Consider the following 26,288-nt stretch of genomic DNA (forward strand, 5'->3'; position numbering starts at 1 on the left):
ATCTTATATAAATTTCGCAGTGTACGCGGGGCAGGTGGCATGTAGCTCACTCCTTTATTCTGATTCGTTTCAGTTCTAGAGAAAAAATATTGTTACAGGAATGTCATTTTCACCATAAAATTTTATTTATTTTCCATACTTAAATTTTTTTTTTTCTCCTCTCCATTACTCGCAGACGCCTTCATGAAAAAACAGTGCGCACGCGCAAGCCGTACAGCCAATGACTGACGGGAGAGAAAAGGTCAGAAGGGACCGAACGGCTCGCCATCTATCCTGCGCATGCGTGAGGGCGGCATGCGCCGAGGCTTCTGGGAAGGACGCTCAACCCCTCCTCTCAGTAAAAGGCTCTCCTGCAGCTGTGGCGCGGCTCCATCCAGGATGGCTGCCCTCGCTGTAAACAAGCCCGGAGCTGGAGTAGACAGTGGGCGGCAGGGCAGCCGGGGGACGGCTGTGGTGAAGGTGAGGGAACTTGCGTGCTCTGTTCTCCACCTGCGGCCTCCCTTCGGTTCGTCCTGGAGACCTGGCCGCGACTGTGCGGCCCAGGCTTGGCCGGGCGGGATGCGCGGCCTTTGGTGGGCGTAGCAAGCCTTTCCGCCCCTCCGCGGTCCTTGCCCCGCGGAGCTGAAGTTGCCTGGTCTTCTAACTCAAGTGTCAACGTTGTCTGTGGGGCTGTTTGTGAAAAGCATCGCGTGAAAGTTGACCTGGATTTATTTAGTCTTTCCCCTAGTCTTCTGCTTCTAGTGATGCCTCAACAGGCATTACTTACTTGACTTGGTTGTATTAAACACTTACTGCAATAGACAAGTACTATGGTAGATGGGTCACCTCGCAAATAGCTACTTAAAAGGTAGATGTTAATTCGCATTTTACATGGGAGGAACCCTAGGTTTAAGTTAATACAGTATGTGCTAAGGGCCCAGAGTTTACTGGTTGTCAACGTCTGCCATTCAACATTGCCCCTTGCCTCTGAACAGTAGAGAATGGAAACTTCTGAACTCTCCAACTGCAGCACATTTGGGCTTTACCACTAGATGTATGGAGTTCATAACTCTCTGGTTAGAAGATTCTACCGTCTATTTACAAGTTACACTTACTAAAAATTAAGTACAAGTGTGAAGTTCATTCCCCCCCCCCCCAACCTAGATCTAAAAGGGGCATGTGGTTTAGGGAGTCACTTGGAAAGATTATCTGTAGGCAAGAGATTAAACAACAACTCTTTCTGAGTGTGTTGACGTCAGGACATTTTTTAAATTCCCAGAAGTAATTTTAATGGACACTTGGATTTATAACAGTGAACCAAGTCTGGTTGGACATTCTTTTAACTCGTTAAATGGTAGATATCTCATTCGGTCTCTGTCTCTCTCTAGCAAAGGTCTGTTTTTGAGGAATTTATGCCTACAATTTATCATCAGTCGTATTTTATTGGTGTTGATGGAATTTAGAGAAGCCCTCATGAAGCATATTTTTTTGCTTGAGATTTAATATTTTGAATTGTGCTTTTGCCAAATGGGAATACCTGCAGAATATTTTGTCATTCTTTTCCTATAATTGGAATATCATGTCTAATTCTCCTTAACACTTCGTTTTACTTTACTCATAAAGTATTCTGCATATATACATGAAAAACATAATAGTTGTAGTTATGGCAAATGAATGCACTATAATTTCCCTTTTAATTTAGTATTTATATGTATCTTTGCTTGTTTTTAATTATTTAATGATAAAATAGTGCTTTAAAGAGTTACAAACTGGATTTGTCATATGTGGACTGGGGATGGGATTCACTAGTAGACCATTTACCTGCTATGTGCAGGAACCTGAGATTTCCCAGTGGCAGAAACAGCAATAGCAACAAGGAAAAAAGCACTTGGATCCTGTCATGTATGTATGACGCAGTTTAGAGTAAGTTCCTTAAGTACTGCTAAATTGTGTCCATGGATGCTATTATTACTCAATAAACTTTTTGTATCAGTCAGTGAAATTGTTTTCCTATACTTCTATTAATACAAAACTTTAACAACTTTTTGAAAAAAATATCTTGATGTAGTTATTCTTTGTTCTCTAATGAGTTAGACTGAAATCTTAATATAAAGTTTTCTTTAACATTTAGCAGATATTTATCTCTGTTTTTTCCCCCTATGAATTATACCACATTTAAGTTTCTTTTGAATTATTACCAGTATGGGAGGTAACTACAAATTACCAGTTTAATTGTAGTAAAAGAAATTTGTATCTCAGTTTCTAAGTCTAAATGTATTAGAGAATCAAGTTGTCTTCTGACCTCCATACTTGTTCTGTGGCACCTTATATATGTGTGTGCACACACATCCACACGTAGAAAATAGCATAAACTTGTAAAAGATTAATGGAGTCATATGTCAAAAATTGAATAATTTATCTATCTATAGAAGAAAGCAAGGGTGTCTCTTTTTTAGGTTTTAAAATACTAAGAAACATGCCTGGCTTGGTCCATTGTTTTTAAATCTAAAATATGTGAATATTGTTTCAGTAGTGTTTACAGGGCACATGTTTCTGTTTCACATACAGGTTCTGGAGTGTGGGGTTTGTGAAGATGTCTTCTCTTTGCAAGGAGATAAAGTTCCTCGCCTCCTCCTCTGTGGCCACACAGTCTGTCATGACTGTCTTACTCGCTTGCCTCTGCATGGAAGAGCAATACGTTGCCCATTTGATCGACAAGTAACAGACCTAGGTAGGGAAATTATATGAGGTTAAAGTGAAAAATTATTCAAACACAAGTGTCACAGAAAACAAATTTTTACACCTGACTTTTTATATTATGTTCCAAAGAGCTTTCACAATCTGAGCCTCTACTAAGGTGGATGAGGTCCTAAATGTAAGCCCACTCTTAACTGCCAGTGGGAATCTGAAACTTCCATAGCCTGTGCTTAACACAAAAAGCTTTAGGAAGTATCAGAAGTATATGCTACCCTTGTTCATCCCAGGTTAAGTCCTACTAGTGCTCTGAATACAGAACATGGTTTCTTTTTTAAATGAAAGGTAATCAAAATATAAAGTCATTCAACTCAGTATTTCCTCCCTCCCTCGCTCCTTCCTTCCTTTTTTCTCTTCCTTCCTTTCTTCGAGATAGGGTTTCTCTGTGTAGCCCTGGCTGTCCTGAAACTTGGTTTGTGGATCAGACTGGCCTTGACTGAGATCTGTCTGCCTCTAGCTCCCCAATCCTGAATTAGAGGTGTGCACCACCATGGCCTGCTAGGTCCTTGCATGTTTTTACAACTACTTGGGAATCAGTGTTGACATATTTTAAATGTAAAAGTGTGTGTATGGGTTTACCCAAATCCAGTCAGGTTGGCAGAAGATGCCTTTATCCAAGGATCTATCTCACTGGCTCAGATTTAGAAAGTACAACATTAACATTTGAACAGTTATTTCACAGTTTAATGTAATTCTTAATTTATTCTGTAAGATAAAAGAATTTTTCCCAAAATATTTTTTAAGGCTGACTTTTTTCCCCTTAGGTGTTTATCAGTACTTAAGACCAGGGCTGGTGAAAGGAGTGAACCGACTCCTGACCTCCATACTTGCTCTGTGGCACCTTATATATGTGTGTGCACACACATCCACACATAGAAAATAGCATAAACTTGTAAAAGATTAGTGGAGTCATACTATATGTCAAAAATTGAATAATTTATCTATCTATAGAAGAAAGCACGGGTGTCTCTATTTTAGGTTTTAAAATACTAAGAAACATGGCTTTAACATGTTTTCTTAAGGTTGTGGCTGTCTATTTCCTAGAAAGCTAATGAAAAACACTAATGATCTTACACAGATAATATTAACTTACTATAAGCCATAAGGTAATAGCAGTGGAAACTGTCAATTTTCAGATAATGGTCTTTAAGATTGACGATGATCTGAGGTAAATCTTCCTTTTTGCAACAGTGAGGTGGTCTACATGAGTGGATGCTCAGTGTTCCTCAGCATGCATCGTGAGGAACAGAGCTTTCTCATCTGCCCCAAACCCTGAGGATTTGCAGGAACAATACAAGTCTGTGTTTTGTTTATTTTTAGCTTTTTTTTAGTTTTTTTTTTGTTTTGTTTTGTTTTTCGAGACAGGGTTTCTATGCACAGCCCTGGCTGTCCTGGAACTCACTCTGTAGACCAGGCTGGCCTCAAACTCAGAAATCCACCCGCCTCTGCCTTCTGAGTGCTGGGATTAAAGGCGTGCACCACCACTGCCCAGCCAAGTCTGTGTTTTGTTTTGTTTTAAAGATTTATTTATTTATTATATGTGTGTACACTGTAGCTGTCTTCAGACACTCCAGAAGAGGGCATCAGATTTTTGTTACGGATGGTTGTGAGCCACCATGTGGTTGCTGGGAATTGAACTCAGGACCTTCGGAAGAGCAGTCAGTGCTCTTAACCACTGAGCCATCTCACCAGCACCCAAGTCTGTGTTTTTTAAAACCATAAAGTTGTAGAGTTGTATTTATTTTTTACAGCTACAAAATTGTGAGTTACTCCTGGGAGTTTGTATGTTTCCTACATAATGACTGAATTTTGGGAAATTCTTCAAGGCCATATTTTTAAATGATTGTTCTGAATGCTTAACTGTTTATATAAATGGAATAGATGAGGACCAATGTTCCAACGTGTTGAAGTACGGGACTATCCAAGTGATCAGTGGTCTCTATAAATTGGCTAAGTTTTGAAAGCTGTGTTAGGCTTCCTATATATTTTCAGTTAATATCAGTCGTTCCTGGATTTCTGATGGGATTGAAAAACTACAGAGTCTCCTAGGCAGCCCAGGCTTTTTGCTTTGAGAGGGTCAGATTTGAGAGGATGGTTTTCAGATGGTATTCAACCTAAAGCCAAGACATAGCCAGGTGCAGAACTATAGTTTTTAAAAGTAAGGATAGATGACAGAGGTTCTATTTAATTAACAAAGATGATGGACTGGGTGTTAGGTCTCTTGTAGTTTATAAATTACAAAATAGTAACAGTTATGTTCATTTATATATGAGATAAAACAATCTTTTAATTGGGTAGAAAGGGGGAAATGTTGCGATAGCCCTGGGGCAAATTATATTTGATGTTAATTCCTTTCTCTTGTGAGTGGTTGTGAACAAGGAATGAGTCAGTACTCAGGTAAACCTGCTTCCCACCTTAATTTGTAAAATAAAGAAGAACTGATGATTGGGCAGATAAAAGGGAAGGTGGAGAGGAATGTAGAGAGAGAGAGGAGGAGGAGAAAATGGAAGAGGGAGAGGATGCAGAGGAGGAGGAAGAAGAAAAGCGGAGCAGAAGCACAAGGCCTGGAGAAACTGCAAGTTCTAAGGAGTCTCATAAATGTGGAAGATGGTAGTGTAGTGGTAGATCTGCCCAATGTTGGCGCACAGCATGTATTCATATTAACTGAGTCGTGTTTTCATTGCCTGGGCATATTTGGGTTGGAGATTTACCACAACAAAATGGCATCTAAAGTGGGCCATTTTGTAAACTACATGGGACACACAGAAATAAGGAAGAGACCTTGCAGAGGGGCAGCAAAGCTGAGGAAGACTTGCTTGAGTGCTCAGATTACAGAGAAAGGGGGGGGGGATAAACATAGCTTCATTTTAAACAACAGAATGATTTTGGTTTGTTTCTAAGGAAAAAAGGATGAGAAACAGGCCAGGACCCTGGTGACCTCCGTCCTTGCACATGTTGAGTACATACTCTGCTACTGAGCTGAACTCCTCCCCTATAATATCTTTAAACAGAAATAGAGTGAACACAGCATTATTTACATTAAAAATCTATCAATGCATAGGTGGCATTCATTCTTGTATGTCTTCATATGTGTGGCTGTTTGTGTGTTTTTATTGGTCTGTATGCAGGTGACCTTGCTACTGCTTGCTTCAGAGATCCCCTGTCTTTACCCTTTAATTCCAGAATAACAAGTGAGCCACCATACCCACTTCCATTTATGTGGATTTGAGGGACCTGAACTCTGACTAAGCCATCTCCCTAGCCCCTAGTTGGTGGGACTTTATTTTTCTGGTGTGTGTGTGTGTGTGCGTGCACGTGTGCACAAATATGCATGTATATGTGTGCACATATTCCTGGATTGTGATATAAAATGTATTTCTGGGCTGGTGAGATGGCTCAGTGGGTAAGAGCACGCGACTGCTCTTCCGAAGGTCCAGAGTTCAAATCCCAGCAACCACATGGTGGCTCACAACCATCCGTAACGAGATCTGGCGCCCTCTTCTGGAGTGTCTGAAGACAGCTACAGTGTACTTACATATAATAAAATAAATAAATCTTTAAAAATAAATAAATAAATAAATAAATAAATAAAAAAAATGTATTTCTTACTGTAGGTAGCTGTAAAGTAGTATTTGAAAAATATTGAAATACTTGTTTTCATTTATACAGCAAAAGTGAATTGAAAAGCTTGTAAGGTATGTGTCTGCTTGTAGTGCTGAGTTTTTTGTAACATTAACAAGCCCTTTTCCTGGCACCTTTTAGACATTGTTAATGACTGAACTATGTGTGTTAGAAATTAATCTCTAGGTATGAGGTAACTTGACTATATTTCCATTTTGTTACATTTACTTTTGCTCTCATATTTGTTGTAGGAGACTCAGGTGTATGGGGTTTGAAAAAGAACTTTGCTTTACTGGAGCTTTTAGAACGTTTGCAAAATGGGCACATTGGTCAGTATGGAGCTGCAGAAGAAGCCATTGGGATATCTGGAGAGGTACCGATGGGACTTGTTGAAATATTTATTACAAGATTTTTTTTTACCCTAAAATATTTTCCAATATTTGTACAATAGTACCTTATTTGCTGTATCTGTGAGGTTTTAGAAACACAAGTTTTTTTATTACATATCGATTCTAAAGTGGCCACTGTTTTAAAAAATGAAACAGAAATTAAATTTGTTGCTGTTCTTTGCCCAGTGTGCTTTATGAGAAGCTCTCCCTTGTCACGATTGAGTCATGTGTCACGATTGAGTCATGTGTAAGGAAAGCCTGTAAGGTGGGGCATTGTGAGAGAGTAAGAGAAATGTTTATATTAGTACCGAAAATTTAAAGCTGAACCTCAACAGCAAAGTACAAGAAAACAGACAACCTTTATAAGAGACCATTCCATTCAGAGGAGAGCCTAGTTTAAGTGTAACAGTGAAGTCTGAGGAAGTTCCTACTGTTGAATATTTTTTAAACAATGAGAAACAAGTGAAATCGTCCGCTTGATGTATGCCATGCCGACAAGCAGATATCTGCTAAGGATTGTCAAGACAATCCGTTAACAAGTGACAACACATTGTTAGCGCTTTAAGAATGGCCTGCACAGCTTAATTAACAAATGGAAGATTTCTGTATAGAAGAATATTTGTGGGCTGGTGAGATGGCTCAGCAGGTAAGAGCACTGACTGCTCTTCCGAAGGTCCAGAGTTCAACTCCCAGCAACCACATGGTGGCTTACAACCACCCATAATGAGATCTGACGCCCTCTTCTAGTGCGTCTGAAGACAGCTACAGTGTACTTGTGTATAATAATAAATAAATCTCTTTTTTTAAAAGAATATTTGCAGTAAATAACTGTTAATAGTGTTACTTTTGGACTTTAAAAACTGCATATTTGATTTAAGAAGAAAAAGCTCCAACAGACTGATTGCACTTCCCTTTGGTGGTTTCTTTCTATTTAAAATGAGCTAGAAAAATGATTTTTGAATTGAAGCATCACTCATCTATTAAAGCTTTGCAGGTCTTTCATATATATTGTACCTTCTTCCTTTATTTTAAAAACATTAGAATATAATGTACTGTTGATCTCATAAATTATTTGTAAAGTCTAGAAAACAAGATATGAGAATTTTATGGTACAAATATACATTATTATTGCAAAATAAATTGTTTCAATCTTTGGGTCATTTTAAATTTTAATTTGACAATAAATGATATCATTTGTATACTGTCTAATTATTTCTGGAAAAATACACAAAATATTTCCTTTGCCAACGACAGCTTTCTAATATACATAAGTTTTCAAAGCATTCCATACTATGTAAAAAGTTATTTTACACACTTCAATGTCTTTTATAAAGGCTTTGGATACTGTGCAGTGCAGAGCACTTGGTTACGATGGAAGAAGCCCTGGGCTTGAGCACCAGCATCACAAACAAACAAAGTGCTTTTTGATACTTGAAGAATATTAAAAATAATATTTAGCAGCTGACTTAAAGAACTTATTCTTTTCTAAATCTGTGGTTTTTAGTCGTTGTTGTAATCCAGTCACCTGTGCAGCTATTACAATGTACTTGTATATGTTCGGGAAAAATATATAATCTCTCAAAATCTACTGAGATCAGAACTTCACATCTTAAGTCAGGGTATCTTGTATTTTCAACATTTCCATAGCTAATTCCATACCTTAATATCAGGTTATTTATATAGCAAGTGCTGCTTTTCTTTTTATGCACACTCATGGCAAGTAACTCAAGCAATGGGAATTTAAGTCTGTCTTAAAGAATAAGGTTTCTGTGCTTCTTCTTCTGAAAATTAAATGGAAGAGATCTTTGTTCTGTCTGTGAATCTATGAGATGTTTTTATTTGTAGTTCAACGGCAGCCTGTTTGTCTGGCATTTATAAGGTTCTGGTTCAACTTAGCCCTGGGGGTAAAAAGGGTATTCATGAGAATAAATTTATTTTTGCCTCCGAATCATATCCCATGCTAATAATTAGTCTCAGAAATAGCTTCTTACTTTGCTGAAAAAATAGTTTTTAGATGGATAGGTAGCACATGGCCTTTATACTTACCAATATATTTTCATTATTAAATAAAATTTGTGTGAGGCCATAGATACTGAATGCATATTCTGGGTCCAACAGACCAAACCAATAAAGGGTTTAAGCATAATTTAGTTAACTGAAGTTGAACTTTAGTTGGTTAAAGGACTCAGGTGACCAATTAGCTAAGCTGTATCCCACTGATTTGTTCATCAAGCTGTAGCTGGTTATTTTCTGTACCTTCCTTCTGTATTAGTTAGTAATGCGTTGTTGCATCATGGTTTAAAGTTTCCAGAACTCCATTTAGCTCTAGAAGCCACATATTTTGAAGACCATTTTGCTTTGCTTACTTTGGTTTTCTCGTTCAGTTCCTTAGTGATTGACTTAACCTACTTCCTTTTTAAATCTCATATATAAGCCTGGGAAATTAAGTAGAAAAGATTGTGGGGTTTTGTAGTTAAAATTTGCCATGTTTTAATGAGTGGATTCAAATTTAAGGCATTAATTTTTTATTTATTAGAGCATCATTCGCTGTGATGAAGATGAAGCTCACGTTGCATCTGTATATTGCACTGTGTGTGCAACTCACTTGTGCTCAGAGTGTTCTCAAGTCACTCATTCTACCAAGACATTAGCAAAGCATCGGCGTGTGCCTCTAGCTGATAAACCTCATGAGAAAACCATGTGCTGTCAGCACCAGGTGCATGCCATTGAGTTTGTTTGCTTGGAAGAAGGTTGTCAAACTAGTCCACTCATGTGCTGTGTCTGCAAAGAATATGGAAAACACCAAGGTCACAAGGTACGAACTTAATTCAGTTGCATGATTAGTTATTTTACCAGCCTTTCATTTGTTTTTGTTGACCTGATTATTTATTCAAAGACATAAATAACCTTTAGCTTTTGAAGAAAGTTAAGTGATTAATGAGTTGGTCTCAGTAGCATGGAAAAGTTGAGGATTTTAATTTCTGAATGGTATAACCTCAGCGAGTCTTCATGATAAATCTCTTAAAAAGAAATGAAAATAAATTAGTATTTTTTGTCTTCTTACTTTGTACTTGTTTGAAATGGGTTACAAAGCCACTGTGACTGATGTTCATTTATATTGAAAGGGTTTTAAGTAGTTGTTGCAAATCATTATATACCACTATGAATTCTTTCCTATAATTGCATTGTATTTATAGCATTCAGTACTGGAACCAGAAGCTAACCAGATCCGAGCATCAATTTTAGACATGGCTCACTGCATACGGACCTTCACTGAGGAAATCTCAGATTATTCCAGAAAATTAGTTGGGATTGTTCAGCACATTGAAGGAGGAGAACAAATAGTAGAAGATGGAATTGGAATGGCTCACACAGAACATGTATGGATTCTTTTTTTCCCTCTTTATCTTCTTAACCTTTTTCATTCTCATCTTTGCATATTCTTGTAAGTATTGCACAGTTACAATGTGCTAGTCCTATACTGGACGCTGCACATAAAATGGTGTTCATAATCTATCATAGAAAGTTTTAAGCTTGATAATTATTTTGTGTTGTGGGTAGGGAAATATACTTGGTAGTATATAGGAGGTATAACTTATGGTGTAGTTTATGGATGTTTAAACTCAGATTTGAAGGAATTCCGTCAAAAAGAAGAGTGGGTTGGGAGTGTTTGGAGCTTTGAGCCGGATTTGACAAGAAGAAAAATTGAAGAGTTAAAGACCACGTAAGTCACTGCAGAACCTATTAGTCATGCTGGAGACTTTAGCACTCCAGCTTCAGAGTAATTGTGAGCTATGAAAATATTGACAGAGGAACAAGATTTACATTAAAAATTGTTGCTGTTAAATATAGAAAGTGAACTGGAAGGAAGTAGTGTGGATACAGGAAGACCTGTTAAGACACAGTTGAAATCATCTAGTTTAGAGATGCTTATGTCCTGCAGTACTGGAGTAGGAGTAACAAAGAAGAGGGATTTGAGATTTTAAAGAAAAGCATTAATTATCAGTATTGCATGGAGGGTAATTTGATTGGTCAGGAAGAGAAATGAGAAATTGATGAGTCATTAGATGAGAAATTGATTGTGAGGACCAGTTTGCTGGAGGTGGTGGTCATATGGCTAGATTCTGGAAATGGTTTATAGTCGCCAGAATTTGCTAAGACTAGTTATGGAATATGAAAGAGATGTTAAGGATAAATTGTTCTCTCTCTCTCTCTCTCTCTCTCTCTCTCTAACTTGAATGACTTGGATGAAGTTACTATTTACTGAGATAGAGGTAATTAGGTTTGGAGATGGGGAAAACCGGAGATTAGATTCCATTTTGCTTTAGATATGATTTATAAACAGTTAAATATTCGAAGTCATAGTTAAACAGAAAGGTCTAATGGAGAGATTAAAGTCTATATGGGTGTAGATGGTGTTTAAATTTTAATATTTTACATATAAAGTATTTAAGTTTTAAATTGTTTCAAAATTTACTTGTGGGGGCTGGAGAGATGGCTCTGCGGTTAAGAGCACTGACTGATATTCCAGAGGTCCTGAGTTCAATTCCCTGCAACCACATGGTGGCTCACAACCATATGTAATGGGATCTGATGCCCTCTTCTGGTGTGTCTGAAGACAGCTATAATTGTACTCATACATAAAATAAATAAATCTTTCAAAAAAAAAAAAGAGGGAAGCTAGAAGTGAAGGGACAGAAGAATTAAGGTTTGGGAGTTTGGGGGATCAGGCTCAGGAACAGTAAGTTGGAAAGCAGTAAAGTTTAAAAAAAAATGTACTTGTGTCTTCATAGGTCCCAGGTACTGCAGAGAATGCCCGATCATGTGTCAGAGCTTATTTTTCTGATTTACATGAAACTCTTTGTCGTCAAGAAGAAATGGCTCTAAGTGTTGTTGATGCCCATGTTCGAGAAAAACTGATTTGGCTTAGGCAGCAACAAGAGGATATGACTATTCTCTTGTCCCAGGTCTCAACAGCCTGTCTCCATTGTGAAAAGACTTTGCAGCAGGTCGGTAATTTAATGTGGTTAGGCTGTCTTTTAATGTCAAGTATACAGTTATCAGAGATATGTTCTTCTCTTTTATCAACTTAGTGACTGGGTTCTACTGAATGTGTTAGCATTGGTCTTAGGACATGGCCTCTAACTTCAAATTGTTCCACCAACCCTTTGAGTGTCCTCCTGTCCATATGCTTTTCCTTTCCCAAAGCTTTTGATGCTAGGACTCTTCAATTATGCCATGGCCATTTGCACATGTTCTGTTTTCAGTGTACAGTGTATTTTTTCTCTCAGTGGAAGGCTTCCTTCTGCAAGGTCTAACTTAGATGTTTACTCTTGGGATCTTTAATTCATTACCTAGTTTACAGATGGTTTAATTTTTTTTAGTAAATGAGATTCAGGGTTGTCCTAACAAAAGTGTAACATGTGAGTGATTTAGGGATAATTATTGCTTTAGGAATTCTTGAAAAACTGCAATCTATATCTTATCTTTACTGATGCGTTGCTAATAATTATGCTGATTTCAAATTATACTTTAGAACTTTAACCAAATTTTCTTACAAGTCTCATTGTTTAGAGTGTTGCTGGCCTACAAGCTCATTCTTAGCCATGGTTCTTGTTGAGCCCTTGTCGTATTGACTTTTAGAGATTGATGTGGTCCTAGCTTGTTCTCTATTGCTATGATAAAATGCTGGCAGAAACCATATTGGTGCTGGAAAGGGGTTTATTTGTCTTACAGGGAGCAGTCCATTGTTGAGGGAAGCCAAGGAAAGAAGGTAGAGACAGGAATTGAAGCATACACTGTGGAGAAATGCTACATAGTAGAGTGGTTTCCCTTGGCTTGCGCAGCTACTTTCATTATATAGCCCAGGCCTACCCACCATGGACTGGAGCCTCTAACGTCAATTAGCAATCAAGAATGTGCCCCACAGACATGCCCACAGGCCAAGCCAATGGAAGCAATTCCTCATTGAGATTCCTTTTCCTATGTGTCCAGCTTATGACCAAGATTTTTATCAAATATCTGTGCCATTTATTATGATGTCCTCAATTTTAGTGTTACTTTTGTACTCTACTCTTGATATTGGGGCTAGAATTGTGCAAGTATCTGTATTCTAGATTCTAGATGTGTCCTCTAGATTCATGTTGGCATGTTGGGTGTAGCCCTGGCTGTCCTGGAACTCACTTTGTAGACCAGGCTGGCCTTGAACTCAGAAATCCGCCTGCCTCTGTCTCCCGAGTGCTGGGATTAAAGGTGTGTGCCACCACGCCTGGTGGGTATTTTTTAATAGGGAGCAAGAAACAGAAGCCAGATGACGGGAACCAACTTGCTGTGGGTTGCTCTTGACTTGGGGTTCCTATGACTAAGTTCATAAATAAAGAGACCAAGTTTTTGAAAAGCTCAGTTTTAACTTCATGGGCTCTTTCTTATAGATTCATTGCATTTCCATGGGCACTGCACATATGTGATGCACAGACAAAAACTCAGGCAAAACATTCATACATTAAAAACAAAAAAAACCACCTTTTTCCCCCATTTCTCCTACTTCAAATATTTGTCATTTCATTCTTATTCATATTGATGGTAAATATTTAAATGTGAAGTTATTAATAAATGTATGCAAATAAAAAATTGAAAATTATAAAAAGTGTACATAGCTAGTTGTAGTAGTGTATACCTTTATCCTAGCACTAGGGAAGCATAGTTAGGTTGATCTCTGTGAGTTTTAGGCTGGCCTGATCTACAAATTCCAGATCAGCCAGGACTATACAATGAGATCCTGTCTCAAAATAATAATAAAAGAATGTATGTATGTATATATGTGTATGTGTGCATCTACATCTGTATTGTGAAAGTATATATGTATGTCCAGATGTTCATATATAGACCATAGGACAGTCTCAGGTGTCATCCTAAGGAGTGCTGTGTACCTCCTTTTTCATATGGTCTTCCTGAGTCTTAGGGATACTCTTTATTTTTCACTCCTGTTGTATATGGTCTGGAGAATGATTTACAACAGCCGTATCTTCCGTTTTGAATGAGTGAGTTTGTTAAGTGTATATCAAGCCAAACTAAAAGAATAAATAGTGATAGATGATTGATAGGTAGATGGATGATTGATGGATAGACAGACAGATAGACAGCAAGAAAAATACTAATCTGGGTGCTCAGAACATCCAGCAGACACTGACTGGGGAATCCCGTTTAAGGTAGCCAGCTAGAATCTTTAGCAGAGCTGATGATGCTTTCAGAGAAATCAAGTAGTGGTGAAAATGTAACAGTCTCACCTGGGACTTAAACTGACTGGGGAAGCCTCAGGAAGGCAGCTAGCTGCAGTTGTTGATAGACCTCTGGGCAAAGCAAAGTGTCTCCTTGGGTGAGGGTTCCAAGTAAAAGAACAAATAGCCAGAGGTAGAGATAACATCAGCAAATTATGTGTTCACCATATTCAACAGAAATAAACTGTAGAAGTCAAGGCAGGCAGCTGGAGTTCCCAGTTGAGTTTTCTCTTCATGGATGAGTTTCCTGTGGTTGAATTTCATACTTCTCTCACTCTAGCCACTTTTCTATCACAGGGTAAACAGCAGTAACATGTCCAGAAGGATTTGTCTTCTAGCTGTTCCTAAGGACATGATCAGTGCTGGCTAGTTTTATGTCAACTTTGCAGAGACTGAAGTGATTTTGGAAGAGGGGATAGCAGATGAGGAAACGCTCAGTACTGGATCGGCCTCTGGGCAACCCTGTGATACATTTTTTTTGATTGATGATTGATGTGGGTGGGTCCAGCTCACTGTAGGTAATGCCATCCCTGGGTTCTGTAACAAAACAGACTGAACAAGTCATGGGGAGTATCCCAGTAAGCAGTGCTCCTCTATAGCCACTGCATCAGTGCTGGATGGACTGTGATGTGAAACTATAAGGATCCTAACAGACATGATGTTTTCATTCTTGATTTCTTGTGCTTTCTCTTTCTTACTTGTCACAGAGTTAAGGTACCATCCCCCCAGACAAGGGGTCTTGGAAGACACTTAACATAAATAGTCTAGGCTCTGAAGGGGGGAAGCAACCCAGTTCCTGAGCCAGTCTCTCAGTGAGCTCAAACAACACATGACAGTTTACCAATATAATGCACTTTACACCTTCCCAGCACTACGAGCAAGTACCACGCTACCTGGCTTTTTACATAGGTTCTGGGAATTGAATTTGCGTTCTCATGCTTGTGCGGCAGGCTTTTTACCAACAGCCAAGCTCCTAAACCTTAGTTTTAAGACTGTAATGTTAAAAGGTCTTTTGTTGAAAGTTGATAAAAATCCCCAATTTTTCAAAGAAATACTATGAGAAATACCATCTTCTTTTCTAGGATGATTGCAGAGTTGTCTTGGCAAAACAAGAAATCACAAGATTACTAGAAACACTGCAGAAACAGCAGCAGCAGTTTACAGAGGTTGCAGATCATATTCAGTTGGATGCCAGTATTCCAGTCACTTTTACAAAGGTGATGTACTGTCCTTTGTTTTTACCTGTGCTTTCTGCAAACTGTGAGTAGCAGGAAATATAAATCAACTTAAAGAGAACAAACACTAGGAAATTCATGAGTTGTAGAATTTTAAGAAAAACTGTAATCAGTGGGAAATAGAAACAAATCAGACTAAGTCTCTCTGTTCTTATTTCCTGGTTTTATTGGAATTGTACCCAAAGCATATTAATTTTACATTTCTTTTTTTTTTTTTGGTTTTTCGAGACAGGGTTTCTCTGTATAGCCCTGGCTGTCCTGGAACTCACCCTGTAGACCAGGCTGGCTGGGATTAAAGGCATGCACCACCACCACCTGGCTCAAATTTTACATTTCTAATACATTATTGGTACTATCAGATGTTCAGCTAATAATTCAAATTTCTCAAATTTCTTTCCAAAGTAAAAGAATATTGAGACAATATCACTTATCCTTGAATTTTCTGTATAGCCTAAACCTTCTTTCTCTAACTCCCAATTACTGGTATTATGTGTGTGCACCACCATGCCTGGTTTCTAATAAAATTTTTAGTTGTTTTTGTTTTGAGAGAGAGAGAGAGAGAGACTCCAAAGAAGGTTCATATATGTGGTTGAAGTGTTGTTATCTTTTTATAATGTGTTCCAGTGATTTAAAAACATTAATGAGCCGGGTGGTGGTGGCGCATACCTTTAATCCCAGCACTTGGAAGGCAGAAAGCAGGCAGATTTCTGAGTTCAAGGCCAGCCTGGTCTACAAAGTGAATTCCAGGACAGCCAGGGTTACACAGAGAAACCCTGTCTCGAAAAAAACCAAAAGAAAAAAAAAAAAAAAACCAAAAAACCATTAATGAACTCTATTTTGTTTCCTGTTTTTAGGAATGATTAAAAAATAATTTTGTCACATAATTATGCAAAATGTTTACACAGTTGAAAGTCAAATCTGCAGTGCAGAATTCATTCAGGAACACTTCTGTCTCTGATTTCTGATGCTTTTCACTCTGTTTACTATAAAAAAACACTTAGAGTTTTCTTAGTTAATCATCTTTAAAAAACTAGACAAATGTTTGTTTTATATACTTTCTCCACTTTTAAAGGTGGAGTGCCTTTTACTAAAGTGTACATCTTAAAGGTCACTTCATATCAGTTGATTTGACTTTAATTTTTAGATAAGTTATTTTTCATAAAAAATTACCATAATCTAATACATCCAAAACATGTAATATACAGCTTTACCATCCTATCTATTATGTGTTCATGTTTGAGGTGAGAATGTGTGCAGAAGCCAGAGGCGGATGTCGTGTAATTTTTTTTAATGATTCTTTGGTTTGATCCCTTTAGATAGGGCCTCTCACTGAACCTGGAGCTAGACTGCGGGACAGTAAGCCACAGACGTCTCTCTGTCCTCCGCAGCACTAGGATTACAGGATTAGCACACACAACCATACCCTGGGTTTTATGTGGGTGCTAAGGGCAAGTTCCTCATAGAACCACTCTTAACAGTTACACTGAGCCATTGCTCCATCCTTAACCTTACCCCTTTTAAAATGATGGTTTCCTGCTGTTAAGTATTGTTGTAAACAGAGGTGCAGAAACTTTTTATCTTACAGACCTGAAACACATACTTTAAAGATCTTCTGTTTGATCCCTGCTAGCCACCATTCTCCTATTTGTCCTGTGAATTTTTTTAGTTTAGAAACCTCATCTCAGTGGAACAATTGTAACATCTATCTTTTTTGTGGCAGGCTGTTGAAGATTAAGGTAATATCCTGAAAGTTCATGTTATAGTATGTCAAGAGTTATATTTTTTTCTTAAGACTGATGACTGTTTCTCTGTATGTATAGATCACAATTTAATTTATTGGTTGTTGGATTCAGTTTACTAGAATTTTATTTTCTAGCTTATATCTTGTTATATTTGGTAAGGCAAAGAACAATGATGGGCACTAAGAATGCCTCAGCTTATCTTTGTTTGCAATACTAGGGATCATAGCTGGTCTTGTCCATTGTAAGAAAGCTTTTCACTAGTCCCAGCCCCAGTTCTCTCCTTGGTTTTATACTGACTAGCCCAAGCCCTATGGCTTCTTAGCTAAAATCGAGGGTTCTCATTGGATTTTAGTCTTTACATATTTTGCTTCTGAGATGTAGTATAGACTCCATTCAGAGCCCATATATAGATGAGGGTGATGCTTATGGGACATTATAGCTTAAGTAGAATGTAAAGGAACATCTCATATGTTTCTAAAAAATATTAACATTTAAAAAGAAAGTACGATTCTAAAAGGATTAAATCCAGGAAAATTTTTAATCAAAAAAGTAAAGAAAATAGTACTTAAAAAGGAAGCAAAATAATAATTTCTAACAACATATAGCACATATGAGTTAAGAAGGATTATACAGATTTTTACTTAAATTTAAAACATAATCTGGTAAATGTTTACTTTTTAGTCTTCATTTTATTATTCAGAGGAGGTTCAGGCCTTATAGCTATGAATGTATATACATATTTTATTTTAGAATTCTTTGTAAACATGAAAAAGTCAGAAATTATTTTAAATTAACAGACTGGTTAAATTGTTCAGAAATTATAATTAAACTATCAATAGTTTGGTCAGCATATATTAAAATGAAAAAAGCTTGCCATAATATATAGCATATAAAAAATAATAGTATTTATCTCCATAAAATATTTCAAAAGTGTATTTGGATGGTTGGGATATACTGGGTTTGTTACAGGTTTATGCCCTGAGTTTGGTTCCTACCAGTAGAGAAATAACAAAAAAAATTCCTTGAAAAATATATTTCTTCAGTTCTTCTTATCCAATATATATCTGGAAAAATATATATCAGCATTGTATTACTAACACATTTTTCAGGAAATTTAACAGCAAGATTTATTTTTAATTGATTTATCCCTTTTTTGAGGTTTTAATCTGTGTGATATTTATATGTCCATGTTTGTACATATACATGTGTGTGCATGCACCTGGAGGTCAGTGTCAAGAGCCTTACAGTTGTTTTGAGACAAGGTCTGTCAGTCAACATGGATCTCTAGGGCTCCATTTGTCTTGGCTTCCTGGTTCCCCTCAGTACTGGGTTTACAGCTGTGTATTACCACATAAAGCTTTTGTACATGCTGGGGATCTAAACTCAGGTGTTCATGCTTACATGGCAGGTCCATTGCTGATATAGCAGTTTCTTTTCCTCCCCCCCTCATTTTATGTATATATATTATTGGATATTTTCTTTATTTACATTTCAAATGTTATCCCCTTTCCTGATTTCCCCTCACTCCCTATCCATTCCCCCTCCCCTGCTTCTGTGAGGGTGTTCCTCCACCCACCCATCCACTCCTGCTTCCCCACCCTCAATTTCCTTAAACTGGGGCATCTATTGCGCCTTCATAGGACCAAGGACCTCTCCTCCCGCTGATGCCTGACAAGGCCATCCTCTGTTACATATACAGCTGGAGCCATGTGTACTCCTTGGTTGGTGGCTTAGTCCCCGGGAGCTCTTGGGATGGGGAGTCTGGTTGGTTGATATTGTTGTTCTTCCTATGGGGTTGCAAACCCCTTCAACTCCTTCTGTCCCTTCTCTTAACTCCTCTATTGGGGACCCCATTTAGTCCAATGGTTATTTGCGAACATCCACCTCTGTATTTGTAAGGCTTTGGCAGGGCCTCTCAGGAGACAGCTACATGAGGCTCCTTTCAACAAGCATTTCTTAGCATTGGCAATAGTGTCTGGGTTTGGTGGTTGTATATGGGATGGATCCCCAGGCAGTCTCTAGATGGCCTTTCCTTCAGTGTCTGCTCTACACTTTGTCTCCATATTTTCTCCCATGAGTATTAGAAAGTTCCCCTTTCTAAGAAGGACTGAAGCACCCACACTTTGGTCTTCCTTCTTGAGCTTCATGTAGTCTGTGAATTATCTCTTGGGTATTTGAAGCTTTTGGGCTAATATCCACTTATCAGTGAATGTATACCATGTGTGTTCTTTTGTGATTGGATTACCTGACTCAGGAAGTATTTTCTAGTTCCATCCATTTGCATAAGAATTTCATGAACTCACTGCTTTTAAGAGCTGAGTAGTACTCCATTGTGTAAATGTACATTTTCTGCATCCTTTCCTCTGTTGAGGGACATCTGTGTTGTTTTCAGCTTCTGGCTATTATAAATAATGCTGCTATGAACATAGTGGAGCATGTGTCCTTGTTATATGTTGGAGAATCTATTGGGTATATGCCCAGAAGTGGTATAGCTGAATCCTCAGGTAATACTATGTCCAGTTTTCTTTCTTTTTTTGGTTTTTCGAAGACAGGGTTTCTCTGTATAGCCCTGGCTGTCCTGGAACTCACTCTGTAGACCAGGCTGGCCTCGAACTCAGAAATCCACCTGCCTCTGCCTCCCGAGCGCTGGGATTAAAGGTGTGCGCCACCATGCCGGGCTACTATGTCCAGTTTTCTAAGGAAACTCCAGACTGATTTCCAGAGTGCTTGTACCAGCTTGCAATCCCACCAACAGTGGAGGAGTGTTCTTTCTCCACATCCTCGCCAGCATCTGCTGTCACCTGAGTTTTTGATCTTAGCCATTCTGACTGGTGTGACATCCTCACCAGCATCTGCTGTCACCTGAGTTTTTGATCTTAGCAATTCTGACTGGTGTGACATCCTCACCAGTATCTGCTGTCACCTGAGTTTCTGATCTTAGCCATTCTGACTGGTATGAGGTAGAATCTCAGGGCTGTTTTGATTAACATTTCCCTGATGACTAAGGATGTTGAACATTTCTTTACGTGCTTCTCAGCCATTCCGTATTCCTCAGTTTCTTTGAGAATTCTTTGTTTAGCTTTGTACCCCATTTTAAAAAAAAAGAATTATTTATTATATGTAAGTACACTGTAGCTGTCTTCAGGCACTCCAGAGAGGGCATCAGATTTTGTTACGGATGGTTATGAGCCACCATGTGGTTGCTGGGATTTGAACTCGGGACCTTTGGAAGAGCAGTCGGCGCTCTTAACCACTGAGCCATCTAGCCAGCTCCCTGTACCCCATTTTTAACAGGGTTATTTGGTTCTCTGGAGTCTAACTTCTTGAGTTCTTTGCATATTTTGGATATTAGTCCTCTATCAGATGTAGGGTTGGTAAAGATCTTTTCCCAATCTGTTGGTTGCCATTTTGTCCTGTTGACAGTGTCCTTTGCCTTACAGAAGCTTTGCAGTTTTATGAAGTCCCATTTGTCTATTGTTGATCTTACAGCATAAGCCATTGGTGTTCTGTTCAGAAACTTTTCCCCTGTGCCCATGTGTTCGAGGGACATAGCAATTTCTTATAGACTGAATCCTCAGGTAATACTATGTCCAGTTTTCTTTCTTTCTTTTTTTTTTTTTTTTTGGTTTTTCTGCCCACCGTATTGTAATTTATTAGCACAGTATAAAAAATGTTATTAAGAGAAGATTCAGTTGTGGATTTGAACAAATAAAAGTGGGTATGTGGCTGAGCAATGGTGGTGCATGCCTTTAATTCCAGCACTCGGGAGGCAGAGGCAGGCGGATTTCTGAGTTTGATGCCAGCCTGGTCTACAGAGTGAGTTCCAGGACATCCAGGGCTACACAGAGAAACCCTGTCTCGAAAAAAGCAAAAAACAAAACCAAACAAAAGTGGATATATGTATTTCAATTTATATAAGACAGTTATAATTTTTTAAGAACAGTTTTGTTCATGGGGAGAATTTATTTTGATGAGACTGTTGGATTTAGAGCTCACTGATTGCAGTGAGCTGAAGGACTATGAGGCATGAAAATAATAAAGGTACTTTATAACTAAAAATTAAATTCTAGCATAGTGGCCTATGACTGTAATCTTAGTACCTTACATCATGAGTTTGAGGCAAGTGTGGGCTGTATGGGAAGTTTGAGATCAGCCTGGGTTTACACATCGGTTGAAAACAAAAAGCATAAATATTGTTATATTCTGACTTCCAATTTTTCAAAACCACAGGACAACAGAGTTCATATTGGACCCAAAATGGAAATCCGAGTAGTCACATTAGGATTAGATGGTGCTGGAAAAACTACCATTTTGTTCAAGTTAAAACAAGATGAATTTATGCAACCTATTCCAACAATTGGTAAGTTTGAATATTGATAGGCAACTGACTAATAGCTAGCTGGTTCTCTGATCAAGTTATTGCTATTCAGGTGATTCTTTTCTGGCACTAAGACATTATTGTTTCAGAGGGGGAAAATGAGATCATGTTGTGAGGCTGAAAGATGCATGGTGACATAGCAAAAAGGATTGAGTGTTGATGAGACAGTCAGAGGGAATGGAAGCTTAGATAATCTGACAGTGTTAGGAATGAGGAGGGCAGCAGCACAGAGCTGGCAGGTGTATGAAAGGATGGGTGAAGTTGTAGGCAGGCAGCAGCTATTAAAGGCAGACATCCCCAGAGACTAGCAGTAGAGTTTATTTGGCTTCAGTAGTTATTGTTATATCAAAACTATGAATAGAGATTTTCTTATGATTAGTGTGTCATTCATTGTTAAACTTAAATACAATATAAAATAATGTTTTGACAAAATAACAGGTTTTAATGTGGAAACTGTGGAATACAAAAATCTAAAATTCACCATTTGGGATGTGGGTGGAAAACACAAATTAAGACCATTGTGGAAACATTATTACCTCAATACACAAGGTAAGAGTCGATTGATATTCTTTATTAAACTTAAAAATATTCTTAAAATGAGTGTATAAGTGCTCTGATTTAATTAGCAAAACTGTTATTTAAATTAATGTGGAATTTGAGAGGAAGATATAAATGTATTTTATTTTAATTGAAAAAATAACAGAACTGCAATATGTACTTTTAGTATACTCTCATGATAGGCTATTATTATTATTCTTATTATTATCATTATTATTATTATTTTGGCTTTTTCGAGACAGGGTTTCTCTATATTGCCCTGGCTGTCCGGTAACTCACTCTGTAGACCAGGCTGGCCTAGAACTCAGAAATCCACCTGCCTCTGCCTCCCAAGTGCTGGGATTAAAGGCGTGCGCCACCATTATTATAGAATAAAAAACATACTTAGCTTCTCTTGGCTGTTATTAATGTTGAAGTCTATTATCAGTATTCCTATTGGTGTGGCTGCTGACAGTAATGTAGCATGAAGTTGAATTTGTGGAGTACATGTGTATTCTGAGGTCAACATTTAATCTACTATAATTGTCCAAGAACACTACACTATGATTTATAATTAATGCACTCCCAGAGGAACCTATTGAGGCTTTGTTTTGGCTAGGTACCAAGGGGCACATATCCCAGGGTTCCATCTAGACTTTATTCACACCTGGCTCCATTCTACACATTTGTGCCCCCTCCCATGAAGTATTACATACACCTATTTTATAATAATGGTGATATTTCTATTTCTTAAGATTATAGTTTTCTATACTACTTTTTTTTTTCGCGTTTTTAAGACAGAATCTCAGTATGTAGTCTTACCTGACCTTGAGCTTGCTATGTAGACTAGGTTAGCCTCAAATCATAAAGATCCATCTGTCTCTGCCTCTTGAGTGCTGGGAATAAAGGTGTGGGCTACCAGACTCAGCATTTTGTTGTTGTTTTTAACTTTTTAAGTTAACATACACAGTAATGAGTTTCATTATGGCATTTTTCATATGTATGCCTCATTAACACTTCTCCTTCCTCCTAGCGGTTTGCCTCTCCCTAAAGAGTTCTCACTTTGCTTTTGTAAAGAACAGGCAGCCTTAAGGGGGATCTTAAGCACATTTTCAGGGGGCAGGTTCTGAGGGACAGGTGGTTTTTTTTGGTTTTTTTGGTCCAGTTTTATAAAATCTATCAGAGGAGGAGAACCTGTGAGGCTCTCTAAACTCTTCATGAATTATTGCTTTAAGTGCTGACATTAAGTAGGCAGGTAGCCTTTAAATGAAGATAAGGGAAATAAGATTTAGCAGGAATAATGAAAGCAATTAATACTTTTTAATTTACTTAAACTTCATAAATAACTTGAAAATTTCTGTGTACTTTTGTAGCTGTTGTATTTGTTGTTGATAGTAGTCATAGAGACAGAATTAGTGAAGCACACAGTGAACTTGCAAAGTTGTTAACAGAAAAAGAACTCCGAGATGCCTTACTCTTGATTTTTGCCAACAAACAGGTAATGAATTTTTATATCAACATTTATTACTTTAGTAGTTTTGCATATTCCATATCATAAGTCATTTGAGAAGATATCAAAGAATCAATAGATACTTGTAAATTTCTGCTGTGGAAAATGTTACCTTGGATATTGTAGAGTATATGCACATACAAACCAAGTAAATGCATTCTTGTGTGTGTGTGTTCATGTTATATTCTAATATAAATAAATTAGGACATCACTGCAACAATATTAATAGAATGCTGAGACATAAGGAGAGACCTATTCTAAATTAGGTTGTATCTTAAAGTATGTAAAAGTGGATTTAGGTAGATCAAGAGTTTAGACTGGCCTGGCATATATGGCAATCTCAAAGCTAGCCTGAGTTATGTATCAAGACCTTGTCTCAAAAATAGGAAAAGCTGGAGCTGGAGCTGAGTGGTAGTGCTCCCATGTAACATATGCATGGCCTTGGTTTTGATCCCTTGAATGGTTTATAGTGGGGGATTAGGTCATATGATTGGAGTTTAAATTATGATAGGATTGAACTTACAGATGTATTTGAGTTTATATGTGAAGGAATAATATTAACAGGAAGAGAAACAGTAGCATAGCTATTTTTAGGGAGCATCGAACTAACATATATTAAATTCAGTTAAAGGATGAAGAAAACCTAGATTAATAGATCTGATCATGGAATAGAATGAACTAACATATATTAAATTCAGTTAAAGGATGAAGAAAACCTAGATTAATAGATCTGATCATGGAATAGAATGAAAAAGTTAATACTTTAATAAATTTTTTTTAAAAAAAGTTACAAAATAATCTACATTCCAAATGTTGCCTCCCTTCCTGATTCTCCCCTTTGTTTCTGAAAAGATGCTCCGCCACCTACCCTATCATAGCTATGATTGATTTCATTATTCATTCCTTAATATATAGAGATAATTCTAACCAAAACATTTTCTTAATTCTTTTAGTTAATCTTAGAATCTGAAAATGAATTTTGGTTTTGTTTAGGATTCAATCACAGTGTTATCAGTAGTTTTCTATATAATTAGTTAGAAAAATGATTCCTTGATTGATAGAAATCATACTCTATGTGTCTTTTAGGATGTAGCTGGAGCACTTTCAGTAGAAGAAATCACTGAACTCCTCAGTCTCCACAAACTATGCTGTGGAAGGAGTTGGTATATTCAGGGCTGTGATGCTCGAAGTGGAATGGGGCTCTACGAAGGGTTGGACTGGCTGTCCCGGCAACTTGTAGCTGCTGGAGTGTTGGATGTTGCTTGATTTTAATGCAGCAGTTATTTCATGCTTATGGTTAACAGTTACTTTGCATGTGATGCATTCTAAGAAATTCTACATCTCAAATGTGATAATTAATTTAGTATGTGTATATATGAATCCTGGACTGAGAAATGTACCATTGCTTTTAAAAAATATTCTGTGGCAAATTTAAATGAACCTGTTACATTGGTTAAATAGAGGTTTCTTGGATATACACTTTTAAAAGGTACATTAGGCATTGGAAACTTTCAGTGTATATATGTCCTTATATTGAGAGACAACTGGTCACAGACAATGAGTAGAAAGAAGGTCCTTTATTTTAGTGAAAGAACAGCCAGTGGAGTGCCTAACAGAGGAAGTATGGCTTCTTTACCCCACCCACCTTCTTATTGGCTTTGGCCATTGTGTACTAGAATTGAAGCTATACTGGGGTAATAGGATGGCTTTCCTTCCACATTTAGCATAACATCATTAGTGCTGGGGTCCATAAAATACAGAAAAGCATTTTTTCTACAATTTTATTATAACTCTCTCCTAAAGCATTTTGCATAACGCACAGTGAGAATGAAATGTTATCTAAGTGGACCTGATCATTAGACCAGAACTAAATTAAGAACAATAAAACTGTGAAAGTTGTTTGATCTTTACTCATAAGAACCATTTCCAGGACTGGGCCTAATTTTATTTTCCAGGTCATAGCCCTAAATTGGTCCTTTAGTTGTTCAACACATTTACTTAGGCTAAGTAGTGTGCATCCTTTGTTGGTAAAGTGTCATAAGTCACATGAAGAACCTGTCACCTTTATATAAACACATCGAGACCTAAATAGAAAACTACCTATACCTTAGGAAAGGTTTTTCAAACAGTGGGAATGCTAATTTCTTTAACAAGGTTTTCCAAGTTAAGTGCATTTACTTGACAATAAAAAGGATCAAGGCTCTTTAGGACAAGGTCTCAGTTAAAAGGAAGAACATGTCTAAAGTAAAAGAAACTTTTATAAAAAGTTTACATTTATTATGGCAGTGTTGTGAATAAAAGTTAAATTTTGTGTTCTTACAGTTTATTTGTAAAAGATACTCTTATTATGGAAGCATGATTTCTTATATTTAAATCGGTGGACCTCCTGTTACCAATGCTCTTTAGGATGAAGTTGAGAGCTAAATCTTAGTGCACTTGTTACAAGGACAGTGATTTTTAGGTGGCAATGTTCTGGTTCAGTTTTTTCAAATATACTTTTTTTTTTTTTTAAACTTAGGAACCAGCACTATATAAAGCCCATCAAATATTAGGGCAGTATGTAAATAAAAATATAATAATTTGCCGTTTTTCAAGAAAGTAACTGTTCACGCTGTTACAAGTAGTTTGTATGCATATGTAATACTTTGTAATTAAATTATTTAATATTTGACTGATTTTAGTAACTGTGAAAAATAAAGATGTTGCATTTATTTGTGAGACTTTGAATTGTTTTCTGTAGTAACTGAAAATATGTTAGCACTAAGATGTGAACTTGCTTTTCTTGTAAAATAAGAACTTTATTATTTCTCTAATTTTGTTAAACTTTGTAGTTCTTATTCTTACAATACAACTAATTTTAAAATTG

General features: G+C 37.3%; 1 protein-coding gene across 1 annotated transcript; it reads left to right on the plus strand.

Annotated features, from left to right (window-relative positions):
- The first annotated feature begins 299 nt into the window (after positions 1-299).
- On the plus strand, positions 300-26,288 carry Trim23 (tripartite motif containing 23). Its single transcript, XM_021180330.2, has 11 exons — positions 300-459; positions 2,548-2,710; positions 6,606-6,727; positions 9,280-9,558; positions 9,941-10,123; positions 11,537-11,752; positions 15,103-15,237; positions 21,228-21,357; positions 21,814-21,924; positions 23,286-23,410; positions 24,509-26,288. Exons 1-11 carry the CDS (start codon positions 379-381, stop codon positions 24,686-24,688), a joined length of 1,725 nt encoding a protein of 574 aa, XP_021035989.1. The 5' UTR covers positions 300-378; the 3' UTR covers positions 24,689-26,288.

Source organism: Mus caroli, chromosome 13, assembly GCF_900094665.2.
Source record: "Mus caroli chromosome 13, CAROLI_EIJ_v1.1, whole genome shotgun sequence".
Lineage (NCBI taxonomy): Eukaryota > Metazoa > Chordata > Mammalia > Rodentia > Muridae > Mus > Mus caroli.

Excerpts from the sequence above, each read along its gene's own strand:
- Trim23 (XM_021180330.2), top strand. The coding sequence starts at position 379 with ATGGCTGCCCTCGCTGTAAACAAGCCCGGAGCTGGAGTAGACAGTGGG. Across the intron at positions 460-2,547 it reads GGGGGACGGCTGTGGTGAAG|GTTCTGGAGTGTGGGGTTTG; the intron begins GTGAGGGAACTT and ends TTTCACATACAG. Across the intron at positions 2,711-6,605 it reads TCGACAAGTAACAGACCTAG|GAGACTCAGGTGTATGGGGT; the intron begins GTAGGGAAATTA and ends TATTTGTTGTAG.